The following is a 13,184-nucleotide window of genomic DNA, read 5'->3' as shown; positions in this document are numbered from 1 at the left end:
GAAAATATTCTCAACAATTTTATCTTTGAAAATATTTCATTTAAATATAATATTTTTGAAAACATTTTAATTTTAATCATAAAAATTACGATTAATTTAATATGTTTAATTATATAATATGTAGTCTAAATGTGGCTTAGGATTATAGAACAAATTGATCAAAACAATACAACTCTATTCAAATGTGATAATATTTATTGATACACCTTAAAAACTATGTCATACAATATAAAATTTTTAAAACAAAACAATTATGAATACTTAGCGCAGCTAATATTTCCAATTGATTTTTAAACATTAATAATACAAATTACAAAGATTTTCTCAGTTTTTGCAGGTTCGGATACTTTTTCAACTCCGTTGCTATAAACTTTTCAGTCTTTTTATTAATTATTGCACATTCAGCAAGATAAGCCTGAGATCTTTCCAGATATTTCTTAAATTCGTCCAAATTCCTCTCCGGCTTCTTTTCCGGTGTCTTTGATGTGTATTCTTCGACTTCATCGTAAGTCTTATTGATTTCGATGCGTTCGTATTCGTAATTTTTCACCGTTTTTTCAACAACAGTAGTTTCAGTTGATACAAACGATTTTTCCCGAATCATACTAACTTTTTCTGAAAGTTGCAGCAACGAGTTGGGAGTGCTCTCGCGCTTCTTCTTCTTCACGACCTTCTTCTTGATGGGAACTGGAGGTAATTCGACGTGTCTCTTTTGCTTGTATTCATCCCATGTCCATTTTTTACCCATTGGCGAAGGTGTATGCTGCTTTCCCATCGATCTTTTCTCTAAGTTTAAAGAGGACATAGATTGAGTAGATTCGGTCTTCATTACGATGCTATCTGATTTTTTACTCATGTTAATTTAATTTATTATTCCGGAGTCAATAATAAAGTATAGTCTTGCTTCAAATTTGCGATACTTTTAAAGATTTAAACATTTTTTACGAGATTTTATTGATTTTTATTGCGCAAAAAATGTACCATAAAAACAAAGTATAGCTGGTGATCTACAAATAAAGTTTTATTTAAATTCTCTAAAAAGCAAATTTTTATTTAACTTTAAATTTAATACTAAATATTCCAATGATAAACTTTGAAACGCAACTTAGATGCGAGCTATAGTTTTTGAAAATTCATATCATTTTATCTTGATGATACTTCACTTCGTTCACAACTTCATTCATCATTTGTCATTTATCTTCAACAGGGTCATTTGTGTATGGGACAGTATACACTATAATTTTCGTAATTTTTTGGCATTTTCTTTATTATTACCTAAATAATAATCCGTAAAATAAGATGTCTGGTATCGCTGGAGCTCGTTTGACTGAAGAAAGGAAAGCTTGGAGAAAAGAGCACCCATTTGTAAGTATTGAAATGGTTGTACATTTTTTTGAATGGATTTAATTATTGTGTTTACTGCAGGGATTCGTTGCAAGGCCCAGTAAAAACGCCGATGGTGCTCTCAATTTGATGAACTGGGCGTGCTGCATTCCTGGTAAAAAGGGCACTCCATGGGAAGGTGGACACTACAAACTGCGAATGATCTTCAAAGATGATTACCCCAGCAGTCCACCCAAATGCAAATTTGAGCCACCACTGTTCCATCCGAATGTTTACCCTTCAGGCACTGTTTGCCTATCCTTGCTGGATGAGGAAAAAGACTGGAGACCAGCAATCACAATCAAACAAATCTTGTTGGGCATTCAAGATTTACTAAATGAACCTAATGTAAAGGACCCAGCTCAAGCAGAGGCCTACACAATTTATTGGTAAGAATCATAGTTAATAACTAATCAATTCTGAATATGATTGTTAATCTTATGTTATTGTTGTTTTTTTTTCAGTCAAAATCGTTTGGAATATGAGAAAAGGGTCAGAGCACAAGCAAGGGTGATGGCACAACAAGAAATGGAATAAGTTCAGTACCTCTAAAATATGTTTTTCTTAATTTAATCTGTATTATAATAAAAGTAGTTTTAACATAACAAAACGATACAATTGTTAACTTCTAGGATACGTTTATAATATTTTTTAAATAAATAAATATACTTTTTTTATAAAGTTATGAAGATTTTTTAATGTGTCAATAAGAAATTCCTACAACATTTCTATAGAATCAATAGTAGATGTATTATATTTCAATAAATATAATATACATAAGTGAATATCAATATCTACAAATGGTCTACAGTGGTCTTAAAACAAGGTAGGTTTATGGTTGAATTATTAGTGTTGTGGCTACACTGAATTATTGATAGTTGAAGAATTGGGTAATTTGTCTGTTCTTATGTAAATTATTAATTATCTTAGAATTAGTTAACATTAAGTAAAAGCAATACTATTTTTGTTGAAGTTAATAAACAATTAATATAAATAAAATTGACCCAAAGACAATAATCATAGAATTTGTTAACTTTCGTGGGTTATTTAATGGTGCAACTAATACTAAAATAATCGTTTATTATTAAAAGTTAACGTAATTATTACAAATAACAGCATAATTATGAAAATCCAATTAATTTGAATATTCTAATGTTGGCAGTCGTGTTTAAATTCGAGGGTATGTCTTTTTTTTGACATAACTGTGGTGTTCTGTCAAATTCTTCACCAATTTACCGCTTTTCTTTGTGTGTTTTCAGCTCTGAAATAAACAAATTACAGCCCTGCTTACACGAGTTTTTTTTTCACTTATTGGATATCCGTAATCGGCCGAGTTAATTACTAGCTGTCTGCACGATGTCTGGTATTTCCGGCGCCCGTTTGGCTGAGGAACGAAAGGCTTGGAGGAAGGAGCATCCATTTGTGAGTAGACCTAGCTTCTTTCCTAAAACCCGATTGTATATAACCTAAAAACCGACTGCTTTTCTCGAATTGCAGGGCTTCGTTGCACGACCCAGCAAGAATCAGGATGGTTCCCTGAACCTGATGAATTGGATCTGCTGCATTCCCGGCAAGAAGAGCACCCCGTGGGAAGGAGGCCACTACAAACTTCGTATGATCTTCAAAGACGATTACCCGAGCAGCCCGCCCAAGTGCAAATTCGAGCCGCCACTTTTCCATCCGAACGTCTATCCCTCGGGCACTGTTTGCTTATCGCTACTTGACGAAGAGAAAGATTGGAGACCAGCCATAACAATAAAGCAAATTTTACTTGGAATACAGAATTTATTGAATGAACCTAATGTTAAAGATCCAGCACAAGCAGAAGCTTACACAATTTATTGGTCAGTATTTTGTTTCTTTAAATTTTCATTTTTTGTTAATGTGATGTTCTTTCTGCAGCCAGAACCGTTTGGAGTATGAGAAGAGGGTGAGAGCACAGGCAAGAGCCATGAACCAACAAGAACTCGAATGTTAAGAGTACTGATACTTATTTATGATACATACATATAAATATATTATAAGATGTTTCCATTATTGTGCTATTATCATTTCTTGATTTATTATTTTTTGTAATTACTATAATCCAATTAATTGAGTATTGTGTATGCAGGAGTCAATAAATTTATTTTTTTTATGTATTAGCATTTAGATGATATGTACACATATATTCGTACAAATAAACTTCAATGAAACTCGGACGTTTCAAATAAAATTTTATAATTATTACCAAACTGATCTGAATAAATAATACTACATTAGAAATTTAACAGAATTTTATTTGTAAAATTCAATACATTTCATTAATTTAGACAATTAAATCATTGTTTATTTAGTACTTTAATTATGTTTACTAATTGTTCTATTAAGAAAATATCGAGTTACTAATTCTATTGTAATTGGAGTAGTTGGAATTGCCTATAAGAAGTATAGGAGTTGGAGATTCCTCCGTCGACGTCGCCACTGTTATTTTGGCATCTGGTTTGCAAAAGTTTGGTTGGTGAGCGAATAATACTAGATGTTTAGAATATGCCTGTAAAGGTAGATATTGCGCCGCCACCGCCGGCAAATTCGAAGCAACCAGGAGTCACCAAGTCCCTTCTCTACAACGGCTCCAAGTTTCAAGGATTTCAAAAGTCTAAAGGAAACTCTTACGAGGTGGAAGTAGTTTTACAGGTTAGTTTAAAAAAAAAACATCAAACTTTGATCCGTTCCATCGATTTAGATCCAATACAGAAAAGTAAAGTGCATAATAACATTATTTTTGGCGACGATTTATAAACAGTCGCTGCACCGAAATACCCCTGAACATATGTCACTTTGACATTTGAGCGAGACCACTCCCCCCGGCTTTAACCTCATAACAATTTTTCGCGCCAAATAACTTTTTGAATATTCCTTTTCAGCACGTAGATGAAGAGAACTCTTACCTGTGCGGATACTTACAAATAAATGGACTGACGAACGAGTATCCAACGTTGACCACCTTCTTCGATGGTGAAATCATAAGCCAGAAATACCCATTTTTAACGAGGAAATGGGACGCTGACGAAGATGTTGACAAGAAACATTGGGTATTAAATCAAATAGCTTTAAGATTTAAATAAACTCAATAATTTTCTTTTTTTTTTAGAGTAAATTTACTTCATTCTGCCAGTATGCAAAGACTTTCAATTCAGATACGTTTAATTATAAAGCTCTCGCTGATACGGATTTCGTCTTCATGAGATGGAAGGAACATTTTTTAGTGCCTGATCATACTATTAAGGATATTAGTGGAGCCTCCTTTGCAGGCTTCTATTACATATGCTTTCAAAAGTCAAAGGCAAATATTGAAGGTTATTATTATCATCGAAGTTCAGAATGGTAAATATATTATACTTTCTATTCACCTATTTGCATATAATAGCATTCAATTACAGCATTATTTTATCAATGCCACACATTCAATAATTGTTATTTGCAAATATATTGCAAGTTCAATCAACAACAGCATATCATGTTACATTTACCAATGACTCACATTATTCTAGAATCATTGATTCATGAGTCATTATTACCATTTGTTCCAATTATGTAACTATCATAAAACTAGTATTTGTTACAGGTATCAATCTTTAAATTTGACGCACGTCCCTGAACACAGCATACAGATCTACGAGTTCAGGTGAAGTGAAAACGACTCGATCTTCGAGAATCCACACAAAAAGAAACAAACAAAAAAAAAAAACACGCACTCTCTATCGTTTATTACTTTGAAGTTTACATTTCGGATATGTATTATATAATATTCTTACAAAACTAATTGTGGTTACGTTAACTAGTCAATAAGTGAATTATTATTATTTTTTTTTCCTGTTACGAAACAAGGATTTGATGCGGTCAAGAGTTATTATTATTTTATTTATTTTTTGTTAAAATCCGCAAAAATTAATTTGAAGCAACTGCAAAATTAAAAATAAAATAATTATAAGGAAACGCGTAGGAAACAACTTCTAATATGATTGATTAGATTATATACTTAGTATTAATTACGAAGACCTATGTTAGTCGCGGCATGTGAAATTAAGTTATTTGAATTACTTTAGGTGAAATTTTGTTTTTACTCTGTTGTGTATAAATATATTTTTTAAATTGTTACTTTTTCTTGAACCTTTCATTTCTAATTTATTTTTGTAATTTTCGTCGGAATTGTATTGATTGAAATGTGTGTAATTTCGAGCAAAGTTGTCAATTAGTAATAGTTGTAAGGAATGCGAAAACGCTGAAAACTATTTTTTATATTGAATCGATATCAATATAGTTTTTTTTTTAATTTTGGTAAATAAACTGTTATACATTTCTACGAATTATAGTATAATAACAGACCTATTTACGCTAAGATAGAAGTTTTGATTAATTTTCATTCCTATATGCATCAACTATAAAGTTTTTCCACAATTTGTAAGTAAAAACTGTCAAATTCATCCATCCAATCATAACATACGTTGCTTAACTTTCATTACAAACTTTTCAGATTAAGATAATACTTGAAAGTCACTAGACTACATTGGTTTTTGGGATCAAATATGAAATTAAAAAATGTATGGGAAGTGTTTAAAATTATTTTTTTTTAATAAGTACAAATACAACGAAATGTAATTACAGGTTTAATATAAAAAAAAATGGTGAAGGTAATAACATCAAAAGTGAAAAATAATAATTACATGTTATGTTAAAAGCCATATACAGGGTAAAAAATAGAATAAATAAGATGCATTTTGAATAATAAAAAAAAACAAACAAATAATACAAAACAACCTCTAGATGGGTGGGAAGTGTGGGCAAAACAATAAATAACAACGGTTTCTGTCAAACTTGTACAGTTCTGTTTTCCATTTCTTTTTCTTGTTACTCAATATTTATAAATACTGATTAATCTCAAATATAATTTTTCCTTCAATATACACAAAATATATACAATTTTTTTTGTTTTATCAATTACTTTGTTTCTTCTCTCATTCTTTTTTTTTTGCATATCGAAAATAATTATTGCAAAATCACTCGTTCGCTTATTCACAACGAATCACCTAAATCTATAGGTCTCAGTCTGTGATGCCGCAAGCTGAGGTCATTCAGTTTCATATCTTTGTCCCATGTGCTGCCTTTGAACAAGTGGAGTAGTTTACGACGAGTCATTGCTATATCAATTAGTTTAGTGTAAATAGGACGGTTAGTCATATAAGAAAAAGGATATATATATGCAGATTTAAATAGTTAGTTCTCGAGTATAACCAGAACACAACGTAACAAAAAAATATATGTATGTATATATATATATATAGTATTATTTTCTGTCATTGTTTTTATACGCATATAAAAAATTAAACTGTCTCATTAATATTTGTACTCTCTCTCTTCTGTTTTATACCTTTAACGTACCTAAATATATCGCGCACCTGTAGGACTTGATAGAAATCAACGTTGGTCTTGATATGACAGAACGTATTATAGGTACGTATTGTATAGAAACTCAGTTTCCCACAAATTTATTAATGATCGAGTCCACTTCACACTGGTCTTTTATATCCTTCGGGAATTTACAAGTCTTTGGTTCATCATGAAATGCAGCAGCTGTTTCTAGGTACGCAGCTCCTGTTGTCGGCCGGCGATGACGGGGTTGTGAGCAGCTTCAGCTTCTTAGAATGGCTTTTCTTCTGACTGTGCGAGTACCTCAGTTGCGTTCGCGTTGTCAACGCGTACGACTTTAAGTGGGATTTGACGCACGTCGGTAATGGTAGCTGCTCTATACTATAAACGGTCGTCCTCGTTACAATCGCGCGACAGCACAGCTCTTGTAAACTTAACACTAAACAAAAAATCAAATTTATTATTTAGTAGAATTGTAAGAAATACGCAATTACCTTTATTTGATCTCCATAGCCTTTCCATGCCGTTCCTTTGGAGGGCCATTCTCGAGAGTTCGCAGAAGCTTTCAATGACATTGAATTTGTTGCACAGCGGGGATATCTCGAAGAAAGCCATGCTGTTTTTATCGGCGTACGCTTGAGCATCCTTCACGCCGACTTTCCGCTTAAACGCTAATTCCAGTCTATTACCAACAAGCACCTTTGGCACCCCAGGCGCATGCTGAAACGAATTTTACAATTAACACAAATCAAAGATGTATTAAGATAACCAACCTCATCAACTTCCTTCAGCCATCTATCCAATCCATCAAAGGACCATCTATTAGTTATGTCATAGACAAGAAGAACTCCTTGGGCTCCCCTCGAATAAGACCTTATTATAGTGCAGAATCTGCCTTGTCCTGAAGTGTCCCATAGCTGGAGCTTCACCCTCTTGCCATCCAGCAGTATAGTTGTTGTTTTATAAGCTACAATTAAAAAGTGACAATAAACAAATATATTATTATGATTTAGTAAAAAATACTTACACTTTCCACTGCCACTGCAGAAAGGTGATTCTGAAGCCCCATCATCTAGATCCGAGAGGATCTCCTGTTTCCCTACATCACTGTCACCGACCAGCAGGAACTTCAGTAAGTAGTCGTAGGATTTCTGTGGGGGCCGACTGCTATCCTCAGCCATAATAGTGGAATTGATGTGATTGTCACCATAATAAACAATCTGTATGGGCTACAGCACTGGGGACGTGAACTCGCATTAGTATGGAATGCGCTTCCATTTAGAGAATGTAATTTATTGCAAATGCAAATTCCAGTTTCGACTTATTTTTAAAGCAGAAGGTCGTTCGTACCTGAGGTGTGGATACTTGTGTGAAATCACTCGGAAACGAAACTGGAGATCATCGCGTATCGTATGCGATTGTCCTTCGATGTGCAACAAATCTTCTGGTACGTCCGTCTTTGTTAGTCCTTGCTGCATATATAATTCACATTATTTTTTTTGTAGATCAACAAACAAGATGGTGAACTGTCAGGTTTCAAGTGGGCTGTGCGTCCGTAGGGATTTTCACTTTGTGCGCTTTTGGTTACGACGTGATTTTTTTTTTCTTCGAAAACGTAGTTCAAATCTTTCATAATTCAATTTCAGATTTTTTTTTTCTAAATGCTAAATAATTAACTATTAATCATTAACAAACTAATCATTTACAAAAATTATATAGTTCTTTTGAACATTTCCAAGAAAAACAATTAATATATCATTAACAAATTCCTAATAAATTTATACAATTTTGATTCATTAAAATTAAACTTTCATTATTAAACAATATTAATGTAATGTCTTAATTAAAGATTTTAAGCACATTTTCGCAGAATTTGAAAGAATCTTATTTTCTTAGAAGCAAAACCATTTAAAAACTTTCCACTTCTTCCTATAACGAACACAAAAAGATCATTGAGTTATTAATTATAAATTATTCTCTATTTCATATAGATTTTAAAGAAAGTATTATCAGAAACAAGACGTTTTTCTTGACTTAATGAAACATGATTTCTTAGAGCATTTTAATATCATTTAACAAATTCATTAGTTAAGTAAAAAAAACTAAAATGAATATATTTCTTAAGAACTTTAATTAACCTAATTAAAGATTTATTTTAATTAAAATATTTGTGTTTAATAGAATGGAAATTTATTACCGTAAACTTGAAATTTAAATGATACAATAAATCACACTTCTATTTTCAGTTAATTTATTAAGTTTTGAAATCATCGACAATTTCATAATTGCACTACGTTTAAATAAATTTACAGTACAGTGGAACCTCGCTTAACGAGCAAAATTAATTGTAAGAAAAATGACTCCCTTAACGAGCGAAGTTTAAGAAGAGAAGTCCCGGATTGCGCGCCTGCTACATCATTTTTAAAATGTACAGACTATATCAAAATCTCGACAACCATAACCCGACTGTATCAGAATCTCGACAACCATAATCCCGACTATATCGAAAATTTATACAATAACATTTTTAAATTATTCCGGAGCGTAGTCACCTTGTGCTACATTTTTATTATTAATAACAAAAAAATATTATTAATTTATTTGATTTTGTTGAATTATTCATAATAAACCTTAACATTATGAAATAATATCAAATACATTAAGATTATTAATTGTTATTATTTATAATTAATAACAATTTAAAAGTCACTACGCTCCGGAATAATTTAAAAATGTTATTGTAGACATTTTCGATATAGTCGGGATTATGCCGGAATTTTAATTGACGGTATTTCGGTTGTCGGGCTTGCAATTGCCACCTGATTAAACTCGTTAAGCGAGGTTCCACTGTAATTTGATAGTTTTAATCAATTGAATTGATATATGTAAATGAATAGTAGGAAATACGGTTTCATTTTAATCAATGTTTGCTTAGTTCTATTGTATTATATTTTGTTGGAAGAGGAACATCGATCATCATAAAACAGAGAGCAAATAATATCTTTGTTTGATGAGCGATACAATATGGAGACACAAAGAGAAATATAAATGAGTAAAAATTTTATTTAATAAACATGTTTATGAACAGAAGTGTTTTTTATGTGGTCTCTGTAAAAGAATAGAAGAAAAAGACAATTTAATATTGCATCTCAATAGATATACCTACCTGCCTTTACGAAATGATGAGTAGTCTTACCTTCCTGGACATAAATGATCAGTTGAATGCACAGTTCAATCAACGGAGAGAGGAAAAAAAATAATGATAATAAAAAGATCGAATAAAAAATACATAACCTCAGAGAAAACCACCACGATCATCATCATCATCATGATCACCGCCACTACTCTCAATCTCTTTCTCTCTCAATCTACCTCTATAGGTTCTCAAAACAAAACAGTCTGATCGAAAGTCTAGTCTGAAAATCAAGATTAAAGTTGTCTCGGTCATATGTTTGTCAAGCCCCAAAATCAATGAATGAATTTTTTGCGACAGTACAGCACCTGGGCGGCCACAGACAGCTCTGCTAAGAGTACGCCCCCGCAACCTGGGACTGCTACTGCAACTGCACGTGGGGCTGAGAAACAGCTACACCAGGTCTCTTTGACTCAGCCTCTCTTTCTCCCTCGACACGCCACAGCTAACACTGCCACGCCTGTGCATATATTAAAACACGTTAGTTTTTCTCGTCCACCAGATCACATATCAACAAAAATATGCAATAATAACAAACATCATCAACAAACAAACAAAAAAAAACAGTAATAACATTTGGTGAAAATGTATGTGTGCCTTCAGATATATTTCTTTAGTTAAAATAGAAGAAACATTATTATTATCAATATATATATAGAGATGTAGAATTAAAAAAAAAATGTACGTATGCTCGTTCGCAAGTGCATCTAAGCATGGCACTCGCGAATTCCGAACGAAAAGTAATCAAGAAACGAAGGAGAACAAGAAACTAAATTAGAAAAGTTGGCCTTATACAGAACACTTACAATTACACTCCAGTGTTTTAGTACTTTTAAAACTTTTAAATACAAATTCGCTATCATACAAGTATTATTGCTCTTTATATATTTGCTTTCAATTTAAGTTAACAGAATCCTGCAAATAACAAATTTTGAATCCATCTGAATATATTTAAAATCTACTAATTACATTTTAATAATAAGTGTACTTTTTATTCTAAATATATTCAATTAAAAGAAAATTAATAATAATAAAATTAAAGAAAAGAAAAAAAACACGAAAGAACGAAAAGTAATAAAAGAATTTGACTTGAAATATATATTCTTCAGTTTGCAATTTAACAATTGTCTTAACTATAAACTATTTTAATATCGAAAAAAAATATTATCGAAACTGAACAAGTAAAAAATAATGAATTTAAAAAATAATAGTTACGAATAAGTGAAAAATAATATTAAGGAATACCAAGTTCAATAATAATTAAAAAAAATAATAAGAAGTAACTAAATAACTAGATACCTTGATTTTCTTAAACACAAACCGCAACATGGCAACTATGAGGGCGCCAAAAATTGAAAAAGGCACCGCCAGGTCTAGGATATCTGCGAAAAAAGAAACGGATATTCGTAAGACGCTGAAAAGTTGACTGTTTTCGATCTTACCTATGATTTAGACCGGGAACGCGACTTGGTATTATTCTCCCTGTCGCCGCCTCTCTTTTCGGATTTGGAACGAGATCTGGAGCGACCTCTTGAACTTTTGCTGTCTGATCTTGACCGGCTGCGACTCGGCGAACGTCTTCTGTATGAACGAGACCTGGAGCGTCTTCTGGATCGTGATCGAGACCTGGATCTTGATCTCGAATGTCCCCCCCTGCAACGACACCAAATCAAAAAGCACATTAGCATCAACGTTTATACTCTCGCAAGAGTATCTTTTTACCTCCTCCTATTAGATCTACCATACCTCCTATGGGGCGACGTCGGCCTTCCATAACGTGCCATTTGTACCCTCAACTCCCTGCCATCCAACATTCTACCATCCATGGCATCTAAAGCATCCTGTGCATCACGTTTATCATAAAATCTGCAAATATTATATTGATATTATTATTTAAAAAAAAAACAGTGTTAATGGTTAAATTCAAAGACGAAGAAGTAAACAGATAAATTTCTATAAATAAGGCGCGAATTGCATCATAATATTTTTCTCGAAAATTAAGTAAACAAGTTAAATTCGCATCTGGTTAAAGAAGAAGGCTAGATGTAGAGCGCAGCACCTATGCCGCCTTTCACCTTTGAAGAAAGGTGATGCAGCAATTATCGGAAACATATTTGATACAAGAGTATATCAATGCATCATTAATGTTTACAAAAACTAAAGGATAAAACAAACGACGTAGAGATGTAGATTTGGGTCAACGACCCTCAGCGTCTAGAAGGGAAGAGGGAGAAGAGAAACGGAAGCGGCGCCAACGGTTTTTCTTTTTGGCTCAATATAATACGTACCTTACGAAAGCAAATCCTCTGCTTTCGCGCGTGAATCGATCCCGAGGGATGTAAATATCGCCCACCTCGCCGCATCTTTCGAAGACCCTTCGCAGATCATCCGGAGTTGTTCGGTAAGTGAGGTTATCAACTTTTAGAGAAACCATGCCCTCGATGCGGGGTGGCGGTCGTCCGTAACTCATCTTGGTCTTTCGGGCACGGTACAAACGGAGGAACTCGATCTGCTACATGCACTCTCTGACACAGAAATTAAACTGAATTTATAATGCCAAACATGACGCTAAAAACAACCCACCTAAAATGGCCGACGCATTTTTTGCGCATGCTTTAGGTGGCTTTTCCTCAGGAACCAACAGTAGGACCAACATAATAATACCGTTACCAACAACACGACAAGAAATTATGATGGATGCATTCGGGGATTCCCCCATTGGCATCCATATACCAACCGTTCTAAAACCAGTGCAAATCAACTTTTCCTCCTTTTTTTTTGTCATTTTTATCCGATTTGATACGAAAATTGGTAGGAACAACAAAAATTATGGGGCAGAAAATCACCGAAAGGGTGGCGGAATAACGAGCATTTCGCTTAACGAGCAAAATAAATTGTAGGTTCCACTGTATTTAAATAATTTCATAGTTGTTTTACTCTTTACAAACCAATTTTATAATCATTGCAAAGTTCAATACAATTTCATCAAATATGAAAAGTATTCTGTTATTTTTAAATTTCTACATTACTTCTTAATAATATACGTTACAAATGTGCTAAACGAAAAAGAGAGTTAACTAAGAATATATTTATTATAATGTCGTGTCCCAGGGATGGAATTCTGGACACAGTGGAATATTGTCTGGTTTTGTCGTTGTGGAGTCTCAGTAGTTGGGAATTAAATAATTCAATTGGTTTT

At 32.9% G+C, this 13,184-nt stretch overlaps 5 protein-coding genes across 10 annotated transcripts; 3 read left to right on the top strand and 2 right to left on the bottom strand.

Annotated features, from left to right (window-relative positions):
* The first annotated feature begins 1,137 nt into the window (after positions 1-1,137).
* Positions 1,138-2,064, top strand: LOC108558870 (SUMO-conjugating enzyme UBC9-B). The gene is made up of 3 exons (XM_017915905.1): positions 1,138-1,365; positions 1,426-1,772; positions 1,848-2,064. The coding sequence occupies exons 1-3, from the start codon at positions 1,300-1,302 to the stop codon at positions 1,918-1,920; spliced, it is 486 nt and encodes a 161-aa protein (XP_017771394.1). The 5' UTR covers positions 1,138-1,299; the 3' UTR covers positions 1,921-2,064.
* A 494-nt stretch (positions 2,065-2,558) lies between these two features.
* On the top strand, positions 2,559-3,520 carry LOC108558868 (SUMO-conjugating enzyme UBC9-B-like). Its single transcript, XM_017915901.1, has 3 exons — positions 2,559-2,805; positions 2,881-3,227; positions 3,286-3,520. The coding sequence occupies exons 1-3, from the start codon at positions 2,740-2,742 to the stop codon at positions 3,359-3,361; spliced, it is 489 nt and encodes a 162-aa protein (XP_017771390.1). The 5' UTR covers positions 2,559-2,739; the 3' UTR covers positions 3,362-3,520.
* Positions 3,521-3,842: 322 nt separating this feature from the next.
* LOC108558869 (glucose-induced degradation protein 4 homolog) lies at positions 3,843-5,494 on the top strand. 2 transcript variants are annotated; one of them, XM_017915903.1, is made up of 4 exons: positions 3,843-4,059; positions 4,290-4,457; positions 4,517-4,749; positions 4,979-5,494. In XM_017915903.1, exons 1-4 carry the CDS (start codon positions 3,913-3,915, stop codon positions 5,052-5,054), a joined length of 624 nt encoding a protein of 207 aa, XP_017771392.1. In that variant the 5' UTR covers positions 3,843-3,912; the 3' UTR covers positions 5,055-5,494. The 2 variants fall into 2 exon arrangements, with proteins under 2 accessions (XP_017771392.1, XP_017771393.1); XM_017915904.1 differs by having other exon boundaries at positions 4,991-5,493.
* An 873-nt stretch (positions 5,495-6,367) lies between these two features.
* On the bottom strand, positions 6,368-8,368 carry LOC108558878 (ras-related protein Rab-40C). The gene is made up of 5 exons (XM_017915923.1): positions 8,143-8,368; positions 7,820-8,029; positions 7,566-7,759; positions 7,287-7,512; positions 6,368-7,231 (listed from the first exon to the last, which is right to left on the bottom strand). Exons 2-5 carry the CDS (start codon positions 7,971-7,973, stop codon positions 6,981-6,983), a joined length of 825 nt encoding a protein of 274 aa, XP_017771412.1. The 5' UTR covers positions 7,974-8,029; positions 8,143-8,368; the 3' UTR covers positions 6,368-6,980.
* A 1,506-nt stretch (positions 8,369-9,874) lies between these two features.
* Positions 9,875-12,666, bottom strand: LOC108558879 (serine/arginine-rich splicing factor 2). 5 transcript variants are annotated; one of them, XM_017915925.1, is made up of 6 exons: positions 12,569-12,666; positions 12,274-12,510; positions 11,708-11,851; positions 11,428-11,638; positions 11,285-11,367; positions 9,876-10,445 (listed from the first exon to the last, which is right to left on the bottom strand). In XM_017915925.1, the coding sequence occupies exons 2-4, from the start codon at positions 12,453-12,455 to the stop codon at positions 11,428-11,430; spliced, it is 537 nt and encodes a 178-aa protein (XP_017771414.1). In that variant the 5' UTR covers positions 12,456-12,510; positions 12,569-12,666; the 3' UTR covers positions 9,876-10,445; positions 11,285-11,367. The 5 variants fall into 5 exon arrangements, with proteins under 5 accessions (XP_017771417.1, XP_017771414.1, XP_017771416.1 ...); XM_017915927.1 differs by having other exon boundaries at positions 12,274-12,527; positions 12,569-12,624; XM_017915926.1 differs by lacking the exon at positions 12,569-12,666 and having other exon boundaries at positions 9,876-10,208; positions 10,294-10,445; positions 12,274-12,562.
* Positions 12,667-13,184: the final 518 nt, after the last annotated feature.

The sequence above is a fragment of the Nicrophorus vespilloides genome, unplaced genomic scaffold, assembly GCF_001412225.1.
Source record: "Nicrophorus vespilloides isolate i.1.1-1 unplaced genomic scaffold, Nicve_v1.0, whole genome shotgun sequence".
Classification (NCBI taxonomy): Eukaryota; Metazoa; Arthropoda; class Insecta; order Coleoptera; family Silphidae; genus Nicrophorus; species Nicrophorus vespilloides.
Note: the sequence above shows the minus strand (reverse complement) of the source record. Positions and strands in the feature narration are given on the sequence as shown.

Bases quoted from the DNA above. Each gene is read 5' to 3' on its own strand.
- LOC108558878 (XM_017915923.1), bottom strand. From the start codon at position 7,973: ATGGCTGAGGATAGCAGTCGGCCCCCACAGAAATCCTACGACTACTTA. The intron at 7,760-7,819 runs GTAAGTATTTTT...TTTTAATTGTAG, and splicing joins CTGCAGTGGCAGTGGAAAGT to CTTATAAAACAACAACTATA. The intron at 7,232-7,286 runs GTAATTGCGTAT...TTTTTTGTTTAG, and splicing joins GCTATGGAGATCAAATAAAG to TGTTAAGTTTACAAGAGCTG.
- LOC108558879 (XM_017915925.1), bottom strand. From the start codon at position 12,455: ATGAGTTACGGACGACCGCCACCCCGCATCGAGGGCATGGTTTCTCTA. The intron at 11,852-12,273 runs GTACGTATTATA...TAATATTTGCAG, and splicing joins AGAGGATTTGCTTTCGTAAG to ATTTTATGATAAACGTGATG. The intron at 11,639-11,707 runs GTAAAAAGATAC...GTGTCGTTGCAG, and splicing joins GGTAGATCTAATAGGAGGAG to GGGGGGACATTCGAGATCAA.
- LOC108558869 (XM_017915903.1), top strand. From the start codon at position 3,913: ATGCCTGTAAAGGTAGATATTGCGCCGCCACCGCCGGCAAATTCGAAG. The intron at 4,060-4,289 runs GTTAGTTTAAAA...ATTCCTTTTCAG, and splicing joins AGGTGGAAGTAGTTTTACAG to CACGTAGATGAAGAGAACTC. The intron at 4,750-4,978 runs GTAAATATATTA...TCATAAAACTAG, and splicing joins TATCATCGAAGTTCAGAATG to TATTTGTTACAGGTATCAAT.
- LOC108558868 (XM_017915901.1), top strand. From the start codon at position 2,740: ATGTCTGGTATTTCCGGCGCCCGTTTGGCTGAGGAACGAAAGGCTTGG. The intron at 2,806-2,880 runs GTGAGTAGACCT...CTCGAATTGCAG, and splicing joins GGAGGAAGGAGCATCCATTT to GGCTTCGTTGCACGACCCAG. The intron at 3,228-3,285 runs GTCAGTATTTTG...TTCTTTCTGCAG, and splicing joins GAAGCTTACACAATTTATTG to CCAGAACCGTTTGGAGTATG.
- LOC108558870 (XM_017915905.1), top strand. From the start codon at position 1,300: ATGTCTGGTATCGCTGGAGCTCGTTTGACTGAAGAAAGGAAAGCTTGG. The intron at 1,366-1,425 runs GTAAGTATTGAA...TGTTTACTGCAG, and splicing joins GGAGAAAAGAGCACCCATTT to GGATTCGTTGCAAGGCCCAG. The intron at 1,773-1,847 runs GTAAGAATCATA...TTTTTTTTTCAG, and splicing joins GAGGCCTACACAATTTATTG to TCAAAATCGTTTGGAATATG.